Genomic DNA, 12,594 nt, shown 5'->3' with positions numbered 1-12,594 from the left:
TCATGGTAATCGCATGTCTTGGCAGTGGTTAGTTAGGAGATAGGTAAGCCTAAGCTAATGTGGGCCAGTTAGAAAAGAGAAATTTATTTAAAGTGTCTGGAAAAGAAGTTTCCTTGTTCTTGAGAGCAACAAAAAGCTAGCCTCTTAGATATGGTCAGTTCATTCAAAGTTATGCCCCCTTCTAGTCTAAACAACTTCCTATGTGGGCTAATACATTTCCTATAGTTAGTCAATTTATATTGGGGTTTCTGAATAATCCAGAGTTGGAGGCAGGGTGTGAATGAGGCTACAGATGAAGCAAGATTGGCCATGAGTTGATAGCTGAAGCTGGACAACAGATACATGGGGGCTTATTCTAGTTTTCTTTTTATTTTAGACATGTTTGAACTTTCTTCATAAAAAAAGAGAAAAACTGATTGGGATGATGGAAACGTTCTGAAATTAGTGGGATGGATGCCAAACACAGTGAATATACTAAAACCCACTGAATTGTACACTTTAAAACCAGAGAATTTCATATTATGTGAATTATATCTCAGTTAAATAAAATAAAATAAATAGTAACCAATTTCTGAGGAGCTTCATCTTAAGTGGAAACAGGCTTTGGATACTCAACATCTTTTACATTATATGTTTCTCAGATCTGTTAGCAAATATTTCATTGCCCATTCTTTTTAAACACCTGCTCTGGGTAGGGAGCTTGCCTGATTCCCTTATGGATGAGAGTCAACACTATGCCCGCCTGTTTCCTATTTTGGTTAGGGGGCAGGGAGGAAGATTATCACTGCACTATATATTATTATTGATATCCTATGGGGTACAGGACAGTGTACTAGGTGTTAAGGATCAGGTGAGCCCCCAAAAATCTAAATAAAGACTTCACAATTTAAAAGAGAAAGTAAAGCCAATGGTCGGTCATAGGCCACCATGCACAGACGAGTAGAAATTAGATGAGAGAAAAGAAGTTGGGCTAGAGTGCTCACAAACGAGAATGAGGAGAATCTCAATAGTCGGGTTTCTAATTGAATGCTGGGTGGAAAATGGTGGTACTAAAAAGGACTTAAAATTGATGTGAGTTAAATCTAAATTTCCCATAAAAACTGCTGTAGGGTCTTAGCCAAGGTCCCAACCAAGCTTACCTGCTGAAAGTTTAAAATATAAATTACAAATGCAGTTAATAGAAATTTATAAACCTGTTGCTCAGTATAAAGGTTTCTAAAGGTTATATGTGTCCAGTAAACAGGTTAATATTCTAATCAAACATAAACAATTTAAAGTCATTCAGTGTTAAACAAAATGTGGGGAGTTATTCAGTATTATTAACAAAGGGCAAGTCTCTGAGGAAGATTCTTAAGGACTTGGAAAAGTAGCTATATCTACTTTTAAAAGAAGCGAGTTAGAACTATCTTAATAGAAGGACTATACCTGAGGAAAAGAGTAACAAAGACAGCTGGAGGAGGCCACTAAACAATGGGGCAAAGACCACCTAAGAAAAAGCGCAGGGTTTTATAAATAGCAGCTGGTCAATCACGAGAAAAAAACGAGACAGTGTCTTGCGCACCGTTTAGCAAAAAAACTAAATGTGTTACATAGTTGTTTAAGAGAATAAATTGGGTTACTTATTTTAAATACTTTATTATTAACATTTAAACAACCAAATGACTGCTGTAAACACGAGTACACTGAATCACTAAGTTGAGGACTGAAAAGAATTGACTCCCTGACCATGGCTTGAGATCGTTATCTAGACCATATTTGATCATTAGCATCACTGAAAATTGGTCGTACACTCTCACTGTATTCTGTCATTATTACCTGACATCTTGGTCAAAAAATGTCACTTTTAGAAAGCTGGAGGAATCATGCTGGAACAAAAAAACAAAAATGTAGAGAAGAAAAAAACAAAATACAAAGCAGACTAAACAAACGAAAAATTCTAAACAACGTATTGAAAGGAGATACATTCTTCTTTATGAATCATTCTTTTGTTTGTTTGTTTGTTTGTTTTTTGTTTTGAGACGGAGTCTCATTCTGTTACCCAGGCTAGAGTGGCTAGAGTGCAGTGGCACGATCTCGGCTCACTGCAACTTCTGCCTCCCGGGTTCAAGCAATTCTCCTGCCACAGCCTCCCGAGTAGCTGGGATCACAGGCGCGCACCACCATGCTCGGCTAATTTTTTGTACTTTTTTAACAGAGATGGGATTTCACCGTGCTGGCCAGGCTGGTCTCGAACTCCTGACCTCGTGATCCCCGCTCCTCGGCCTCCCAAAGTGCTAGAATTACAGGCGTGAACCACTGTGCCCTGACCAAATCATTTTTTTAAGAAGATACATCAGTCAGGGGAAAGCAAAAACGTAAAAAGAGACAGCAGTTAGGAGTCTGTGAGATGTTGCTGGGGTGCTGGCATTCGGAATGGAGAGGAGTGGAAGGTTTCTAGATGTATTCTGAATATAAATGATATAAGTTGGTGAAGAATTAGATGCGGCATGTGTGAAAGGAGAGATTTCAAGGATAACCTCTAGATCCTGTCTGGAGTAGGTAGTTTGTGGAGTCATTTAACGAGATGGGGCCAGGCGCAGTGGCTCACGCCTGTTATCCCCACACTTTGGGAGGCAGAGGCGGGCAGATCACCTGAGGTTAGGAGTTCAAGACCAGCCTGGCCAACATAGTGAAACTCCATCTCTACTAGAAACACAAAAACCAGCCAGGCGTGGTGCCGCGTACCTGTGATACCAGTTACTCAGGAGGCTGGGGTAGGAGAATTGCTTGAATCCAGCAGGCAGACGTTGCAGTGAACTGAGATCATACCACAGCACTCCAGCCAGGGTGACAGAGTGGGACTCAGTCACACAAACACACAAATACTCACGCCTATAATCCCAGCACTTTGGGAGTCCAAGGCGGGAGGATCACTTGAGGTCACGAGTTCGAGACCAGCTTGGCCAACATGTTGAAACCTCGGCTCTACTAATAATACAAAAAGTTGCTGGGTCTGGTGGCGGGCGCCTGTCACCCCAGCTACTCAGGAGGCTGAGGCAGGAGAATTGCTTGAACCCAGGAGACAGAGGTTGCAGTGAGCCGAGATCACACCACTGCACTCCAGCCTGGGTGACACAGCGAGACTCCGTCTCAAAAAATAAAATAAAAAATAAATGAAATAAAGAGCTGAGAAAGAATAGGGGTGAGAGCAGGATTAGCGAGTGAGATGAAGAGCTGCAATTCAGACCCAAGTAGGCAGCTGGCTGTACTCTAGATATATCTCCTGGCACCTCCTGGCAGGTACTCAGTAAATATGTGTCATATTTTCTAAACAGATACATCAGGCATAATCCAAGTTTGCAAAAGTTTTCATTTTGTTATACAATTTTTTATTGATACTGACAAAGAGAAGACAAAAACATATTTCCACTATGTAACTGGAACATATTTTCTCACTATTTTTTAAAAGGTATGCAAGAAAAAGGTCAGAGGGTTGTTTTATATTCAAGATACACTGTAGAATTTTTGGGGTTTTTTTACTTGGAATATATTGGTTTATGTTTTATTGTGTCAAAAATCACTTTTAGTTTAACCACCAATCTTACTTTAAAATGCTTTTAAATATTGAAAAGCTGTCAAGGCTACAGTAGAAGAAACAAGTTTTTTTCTTTTCTTTTCTTTCTTTCTTTTTTTTTTTTTTTAAATTATACTTTAAGTTCTAGGGTACATGTGCACAACGTGCAGGTTTGTTACATATGTATACATGTGCCATGTTGGTGTGCTGCACCCATTAACTTGTCATTTACATTAGGTATATCTCCTAATGCTATCCCTCCCCCCTTCCCCCAACCCACAATAGGCCCTGGTGTGTGATATCCCCCTTCCTGTGTCCAAGTGATCTCATTGATTAATTCCCACCTATGAGTGAGAACATGCGGTGTTTGGTTTTCTGTTCTTGCGATAGTTTGCTAAGAACGATGGTTTCCATTTGCATCCATGTCCCTACAAAGGACATGAACTCATCCTTTTGTATGGCTGCATAGTATTCCATGGTGTATATGTGCCACATTTTCTTAATCCAGTCTGTCACTGATGGACATTTGGGTTGATTCCACGTCTTTGCTATTGTGAATAGGGCCGCAATAAACATATGTGTGCATGTGTCTTTGCAGCAGCCTGATTTATAATCCTTTGGGTATATCCCCAGTAATGGGATGGCTGAGTCAAATGGTATTTCTAGTTCTAGATCCTTGAGGAATCGCCACACTGTTTTTCACAATGGTTGAACTAGTTTACAGTCCCACCAACAGTGTAAAAGTGTTCCTATTTCTCCACATCCTTTCCAGCACCTGTTGTTTCCTGATTTTTTAATGATTGTCATTCTAACTGGTGTGAGATGGTATCTCACTGTGGTTTTGATTTGCATTTCTCTGATGGCGAGTGATGATGAGCATTTTTTCATGTGTCCGTTGGCTGTATGAATGTCTTCTTTTGAGAAGTGTTTGTTCATATTCTTTGCCCACTTTGTGATGGGGTTGTTTGTTTTAAAGAGAAGACAAGAAAAGGGAGATTATATTACATTACACTGAGTCCTTCATTATCTGTTGCACCCTAATGTGTCAAGTCTTGGTATAACAAACTGCTAAGCAAACTTGAGACTGCAAGTCAAAACTGTCTGAGTTGCAATAAAAAAATAAGCTAATAATAAAAAGTATAATTTGTACACCTGTACTAGGATTCCTAAAAATAAGGATGAGAGAACATGTATTATAAAAATATAAATGATAAACTATAGCTGAATGTATACCAACGTTTTTCCATCCAAAAACTTTATATAATCTAAAAGAAGAGAGATACAGGATTAGATTAAAATCACAGATGAAATTTAATTGAAAGGTGGTGCCAACTTCAGAAAGATCAGGAAAAGAATACATAATCAGATTCAAGTAGTTAGAAATATAAGCAAAGCATCAAAAGGTGGAATTGCTTGAAAAGTGCAGTGAGTATTAGGTTTAGGGAGAATATAATCTGAAAAACAAGTATTTATTGCATGTAATGTGATCCCACATGAGACCCTACATACAATCCCAAGTAATGACAGTGAATTACATGCAACAGTACATGTAGTCCCCTCAAAAGGGAAACCTAAATATTACATATGATGCTCATTCCACATGAACATATTAATCCTTTCATTCAAATCACTCCCTAGTTCTCATTTCCTACCTGAGACTGTTGAGATCAAGATCATCTGTATCAAAATCCAAAAGAGGCTGCGGCGTGTCACTCGGACCATGAGACTGCAACACAGATGAACTGGATGAGATGACTGTGGTTTGGCCTGAGGGATGGATGGTTTTGAACTGGAACTGTGGACCCATCCACAGACGTCTGTGGGGTCCAGTGTGTGTTACAATTTCAACCTGGAACAGAGTAGCAATGATGATTTAAATGGTTTGTGATCCTGATTTGAGAGACTTCACAATCCCCCATTCTTCCTCTCAACACCCGCATTCTTCAAGAAGCCCATGTTAAAGTGGGAAAGGGATAGGGCACCCATAATTAAAAGGTGATGATAGTCACAGCTGCAGACATTCAAAATATCCCTCTACTGCTTTTCATCAACAAAACCAAAAAATACACTGTGTACATATACATACACAGACACACAAGCGCACCTCACACACATATACAACACAAAAATCACATGAAAGTAAAAGGATCAGTTTCTTGCCTCGTATAACTAGTGTCAGCTCCCTAGGGTCTACCTTTTCGTTCACTCTAGACAGTACTTACCATGTTGTGGGCATGCACTGAATACTACACCTATTAATCCACAGATTAAAAGTAATTCCTTCACTGAGGATCAAGCTTATGACAAATGTGAAGTTGTTCTTGAACTATGCAAGGAAAAGTAAAGGTCTGAAATAATTTTAATGCCCAAAGCCACTTTCTTTCCACAATAAAATATTATAATATTTACTATACTGCCCTAATATTACTCCAATCCACTTTTAAATGAAAAAATTATTTTATACTTTCTCTCAAACTAGATTTTTGTCTTCCAAATACCATTAATTAGTGTGTTTTCTCAACTGCCACAAATATCAACACAGGCATTTTATGTGCTACAAAACAGAAATACCAAAATGCTTTATGAATTTAATGCTCAATGGAGGGCGTAGGGAATGTTGCCAATATTTTATTAAACATTATAAAGTCAAAGAAGTGGGTAGAAAACACTTGGAAAAACCTGAAAATATACATATTACATTTTTTTTTTTTAACAAATAATCAACTCGAATGAGAAACTAAATATGCAAATTAGTTTAAATGTCTTGTCATTGGTACATCCACGCCTGTGCAAGTCAATGTAATTGACTTCCCACGTGCCTTATTTTTGTCCTGAGTTCTTTTATGTTTAATCACATTTCTCTGATTCTGGTGATTAATTCTTAACAAAACATAACTGAAAAGGTTCACAGAGTGTAGCCCTGTGTTTGTGAGTCCAAAAGGGCAGAAGCATCATGGTCTTTGGAACAATATTCACATTCCCACTAATCACAGGGAGAAAAATGCTCAGATTGAGGACAGTGATTTCTGATTCAAGTAGTTGTATTCAGCAATGTAAATTAGGCCACAGATAAAGCATTCTGTGTATTTTAAGCTCAAAACCATCAGTGTCACAGAGCCGAGAGGTAAACAGATGCCTGTGCAATTTCACCGAGGCAATGGCCAGATGTTCCTATTCACTCTCCTGCTGTGTGCCGGACAAACATATTGTATATACTTTCACACTGACAGCACACATTACCCCTTTTCCTAATTGAAAAGTTGAAGGACAGTGGTTTCTCTGCCAGCATTCCTTGGACAACATTTTGATTCTGGAAAAAACACACGCATTTTGGGTTTACTTTATCTTCCTATCATTAAGAAAGGATGGACCACCACATGCCAGGAACTGAAAAACTTCCTGTGAATATTTTTGGTGTGATGAAATAAATACATGTTACCTAGACACTGTTTGATTTTCCAGTTTACTTTACTTTTGATTTTCCAGACTTTAGTTTTCAGGCTACCCTCCTTGAGACTCCTTGAGAAAGAAATGAAACTACAAATGGCCTCCACATTTTCTGAGGCACCTGTCCGATGAAAAGCTGCCAGATTGGTAATCTGAGATAGGTCATTAGCTTCACAAAATGATGTCAGACTTGAGGAAGACATAACAGCATTTGTAACAAAGTCATTTGTAATCCCATCATTTTGAAATCTGCCCAAGTATCTTTTATTTCAAAGCCCTTGAGATGAAGACAGCTTCACCTGGCAAGGGGAGGGATGGTCAGTGAAGCTGCTGGAGACTGGGCATGGTGGCTCTTGCCTGTAATCCCAGCACTTTGGGAGGCCAACACAGGAGGATTGCTTGAGCCTCGGAGTTCAAGATCAGTCTAAGCAACAGAGGGAGATCCTATCTCTACATTAACAAACAAACAAACAAACAAACAAATTAGCCAGCATGGTGATGCATGCCTGCAGTCCCAGCAATGTTGTAGGGCTGGTTTAGAGACCACTAAAAGCAGCATCACATGGGCTTAGGAAAGGAAACCCAGAGGGCACCATCAGAACTTCTGTAGGGTAGACTGTTATATTTCCAATAATGAAAGTATGAACTCAATCTTCGGAAAATGCTGGCTCCACAAAACAAATCCCAAAGATTGTTGAGTGGCTTCACTGTTTCATCAAGGTCAACTTTTATTTTAAACCTGATGAAAATGTGCTCCAAAGAGCCTATTTAAATTCCAAAGTCCTAGCTGGTCACAGTGGCTCACGCCTATAATCCCAGCACTTTTGGAGGCCAAGATGGGTGGATCACTTGAAGTCAGGAGTTCAAGACCAACCTGGCCAACATGGCGAAACCTTGTCTCTACTAAAAATACAAAAACTAGCCAGGCAGGGTGGCACATGCCTGTAATCCCAGCTACTCAAGAAGCTGAGGCACGAAAATCACTTGAAACCAGGAAGTAGAGGTTGCAGTGAGCCAAGGTCATGTCACTGTACTCCAGCCTGGGTGACAGAGCAAGACTCTGCCTCAAAAATTAATTAATTACTTTCAAGGCCCTTAGGCTTTAAATGGATTGGATTGTGTGAAAAATACATAGATTTTATGCCATGTGTATGGAAGCTAACATATATACACACACATACACACACAAATATGTATAATGTATATATAATATGTATATGTACACCTGCAGCAGTATTTGTGGAGTAATTTGTAATATGGAAAGACAACTAATTCTTGACAATCCAACAAAGAGTTACCAATTCTTCCCATTTACCTCTAAGAAAAAGAATAAAAACAGTAAATTTGTTTTATTTTACTTTAATACTCTCAATATTTCAGAGTTTTACCTGGGAAAGCCATTCTTCATCTTCCTGTCCACTATGGTCAGAAGCTAAACTGTCATAAGACCCATGTCGAGTAATGGGCCCAGGACTTCCAGGGGGAACCACTAAAGGAGAAAGAAAATAGATTTAAACCACTTTATTCCATGCAGTGGAAAAACAGACATGGGCACAACCATTTTGGATACTATGGTAATCTATAAGATAAAATATAATACTTTAAAGCACAGAGGCAATTCAAACAATTATTGAAAAAGTAAGAATGAAGTTCTTAGGAATAAGATACTTTAAAAAATATCTACAGGAATTTAGTAATGACATCTTCTTGCAATAAAAGAAATAAACAACTAATTACATGCTAATAGCAAAAGTACACTGAAGAGCAGCGACAAATCTGTTCATTGGGGGATGATATTAGGATTCTTTAAAAGAGTTTATTTAGTAGCTTCATATAAATGCTAGGCATAAAAAATGCACATTTAATTGAAAAAATGCTTTCAGTCCTGAAAAAAATCATTTATCCAGAGAAATACATCATCTTTCTTAGATACCTGGGTAGTTTTCATGATTCTTAAGTGGTATGACATAGTCGAATTATAAACAGCCTACTTTTTCACTCAAATAGGAACATTTGCTTAGTAAAACAATACAATGATTCAAAAACATTTACTGAGTTCCTAATATGAACCAGACATTATCTCCTCAAAATCTTAGTCTCTTCTTTGGAAGCTACGACTCACCCACTCTGTCTCTATATCGCTAAAGGTATTTTTTTCTTTTTTTCTTTTCTTTTCTTTTTTTTTTTTTAACAGCACTTTTAGGTTCACAGCAAAGTAGAGCTAAAGATACAGATATTTCCCATATAACCCCCCAACCTCATACATGATTTTATTTAATCTCTTTTTTTTTTTTTTCTTAAGAGATAGGATCTTGCTATGTCACCCAGGCTGGAGTGCAGTGGCATGATCATAGCTCACTGTAACCTCAAACTTCTGGGCTCAAACCATCTTCTCACCTTAGTCTAATAAGTAGCTGAGACTACAGGCGTGAGCTACCATGCCTGTCCAAAATTTTCTTTTTTGTAGAGACAGGATCTCACAATGTTGACCAGGCTGGTGTCAAACTCCTGGCCTCAAGTGATCCTCTGGCTTTGGCTCTCAGAGTGCTGGGATTATAGGCATGAACTACCACGCCTGGCCTACCATTTTAATACCCAGAGAAATCAAGCAATGAAGTACTGGGAGGAATAGAGAAAAACAGGGGAGGTAAGTAGGAAGAAAAGAAAGAAAGTAAGAGATGATCATTAAAGAAGTGTAGAAGAAATAGAGAAGAATGACAAGCTGAAAACAACCTTCATAATTTCCACCACCCAGAGACATTTATATATACACATCAACACACAAAAAGTTCCTTGAGTTAGATTCCTCCATATGAAATCAGAGGATGTAAATATACAAATTTCTTAATATGTATTCCCAGAGTTATACACTTACCCAAGCAGTGAAAGAGAATGCCAAACTCATTGAGTTCTTGCTAGAACAAGGTAGTATTTTGAAAAACTGTATCTTAGTGAAACAGATACAAATAAAGTAGACAAAGCATAACCTAGGGCAAGATTTTAAAAGACACAGACTCACAAAAAGCTTATCTTAACTTGCTGCAAGAGGAGAAATGCTAATTCAGTGAATTACTCAACAGAGGCATACATAGTATTAAAGTGTAAGATCTGCAGTAGTCAAAACTTTTACTGCTAGTTCTTCAAAATCATAGTTTTACAGCCAACAGGCATGGTGGCATTTGTACAAAACACAAATGATCACAAAAGCATACACCTACATTCTTGTGATGACAAATGATATCAAGAAGAAAAGAATACCACAATATCTATTATTTCAGCATTCTTTTGGAAATAATTGATACACATTGAAAGGCTGATAAGTAATGTTTTCAAAAGGTTATCTTCACACCACTAAATTCTATATTAATTCTTACTACAGAAGAGAACAAGAGGATCCTTGAAATTCCCACCCCTTAAATACTAGTGAAAAATGTGAATATGGACAAATATGTAGAGGCTGGAAAGCAGATGAGGGCAGAGAAGATTTTAAAGAGGTGAGGTAATATGTTATACAAATATCTGAAGGAAAGGTGTGACAAAGGGAATGTTAAGTACAAAGATTTTGAGAAATAAAGGGAATCAGTAACAGTTAGGAAGCCACTGTGGTTGGGTGGGGTAAGCCATGCTGTGAGTGCAAGATGAGTCAGTAAGGCAAAGGAGGTAGGACCAGCAGATTACTGTGGGCTTTTCCTTTCTTTTTTTTTCTTTTTCCTTTTTTTTTTTTTTTTTTTTTTTTAGTAATAAAGCTCGAGTAATATGATGGAAAGCAATTGGAAATTTTTAAGTAGAAGTGAGCAACCACACCTTACGTAACTAGCTGGTACCTAACGTGAATTTCTCCAAAAGTTTATGTTGTGTTTTATATTTGCTGAGCCTAGACTAGTACATGTCACAGAATAAGCACTCAATAAGTATTTACTGGGTGGTTGGAGTTTGGGATTCTGTACTAAGTAAGCAATGACACTAGAATGGCTGGACACTTGTTTATCCATCAACAAAATAGGGATAATGTATTATAACGTCTGGGATTAGCTTCAAAATAACCCAGTGGCAGGGATAGAGGTGGGAAGTAGAATTACAGATGAAAACAAGATTGGTCATTAGTTGATCATTGTCATAGCTGACTCATAGGTACATGGAGGCTCATTATACTATTATTTTCTAGTTTTGTACATGTTTGGAATTTTCCACAGTGAGAAGGGAGAAAGATCCTCTCTGCCCTCATTAACTTTCCAAGGGAAGTAATAAAGATTCCAAATATACATCTAGAAATAGTATCATAAATATGCATCCCAAAATCCTAAAGAGATTGTAAGAATTTCCATCCCCTCTTTTCACTAAAAATAGTTTTCTAATTAAGCATGCTTTGAAGCCATCAGAAGATGGGCAATATAAAAAAATAAATCTGGTGGGATAATATTTTTCAACATTAAATAAATATCCTTCCTTGGCCCCACCATCTTTTCCATGTTTGATACATTTTTATTACCAAATTGGGTAGAAGCACAAACATCAAAACAGGAGAAGCTTAAAACTAGAAGCTAACTATAATCCAAATAATTTTGAAAAGTCTGAAAGAAGAGTGCAATAAGGGAACATATTTTTTCACAATAAATTAATCATTACTTGGCACTGTGGTGTTAAACATACAACTAGATATATTTCTGTTCATAATTGGTAATGTAATATATTTATTAAAATCTGTTGGTCTTCCTATTATATTCAGTATTGGATTCTCTACACGGTTTTAGGAATTACAATATGTAGCATGGAATACCTTAGAACAGTCCCAACAGTATACCGAGCCAGAATCTGCTTCATCCAAATGTGGTCCTCAGACCATCAACATTGACTTCCCTGGCACAGCTTGTTAGAAATAAATAATTTCAGGCTCCACCCACCCAGCCCTACTGAATGACAATCTGTATTTCAACAAGATCCCTAGGTAATTTCATTACACATTAGAATTTCAGAGCTGTGTTATACAGGAGTATACTCACTGCCATTCCTCTAAAATAGATCAGTAGTAAAAGTTTGGAGAATCTACATTATTCTTTAAAAGGAAAAATATGAAAAACTGGTTTTCATTTGAGAGCTTAGGAGGAAAATAATTAGCTACTTATTACCATTTCTAAAATCTAGACAAGAAAATTCTGAAATAAACATGGTTATTATGAGATTGTTAGCTATAAATTATTAGAAAATTTAAAATAGAAAGGTACTATCATTTTCATAGGATTTACTTTTTGTCCACTTGTTATCCTTCTAAACTCTTCACTATAACCTCGAATTTCAGTATAAATGGCCATGATAGCAGAAAAGCCAAGCTCTGTTTGCCATGGCTGATGTTGGGGGACATATCAAGCCAGTACGTGCATAAGTTAAAGTGACAGATCTAAAATGTTCAGCTTACCAGTATTTAACACTTTTCTTAGTTTTTGTTGTAGTTGTTGTTGTTTTAGTCAAAGGTGGTTGAGTGTTTGGAAATGACCTTAGGTGGCTTTTGTTTTACAGATATGACCTGCCAGCATCACAAAACTTTTGGACAAAGAAATCAGTAAGTCTCTTGATTTTAGTCAGTCTACATATAGTAC

At 37.5% G+C, this 12,594-nt stretch overlaps 1 protein-coding gene across 19 annotated transcripts in view; it reads right to left on the bottom strand.

Annotated features, from left to right (window-relative positions):
- Positions 1–12,594, bottom strand: part of BCAS3 (BCAS3 microtubule associated cell migration factor) — a 711,835-nt gene that overhangs the window by 316,521 nt on the left and 382,720 nt on the right. For all 19 annotated transcript variants that reach the window (XM_065531261.1, XM_065531260.1, XM_065531264.1 and 16 more), the window contains 2 exons: positions 8,389–8,489; positions 5,206–5,402 (listed from right to left, as the gene is read on the bottom strand). In XM_065531261.1, the coding sequence (XP_065387333.1) occupies positions 5,206–5,402; positions 8,389–8,489 (298 nt within the window). The remainder of the gene's footprint in view (positions 1–5,205; positions 5,403–8,388; positions 8,490–12,594) is intronic.

Source organism: Macaca fascicularis, chromosome 16 (genome assembly GCF_037993035.2).
Source record: "Macaca fascicularis isolate 582-1 chromosome 16, T2T-MFA8v1.1".
Lineage (NCBI taxonomy): Eukaryota > Metazoa > Chordata > Mammalia > Primates > Cercopithecidae > Macaca > Macaca fascicularis.
Note: the sequence above shows the minus strand (reverse complement) of the source record. Positions and strands in the feature narration are given on the sequence as shown.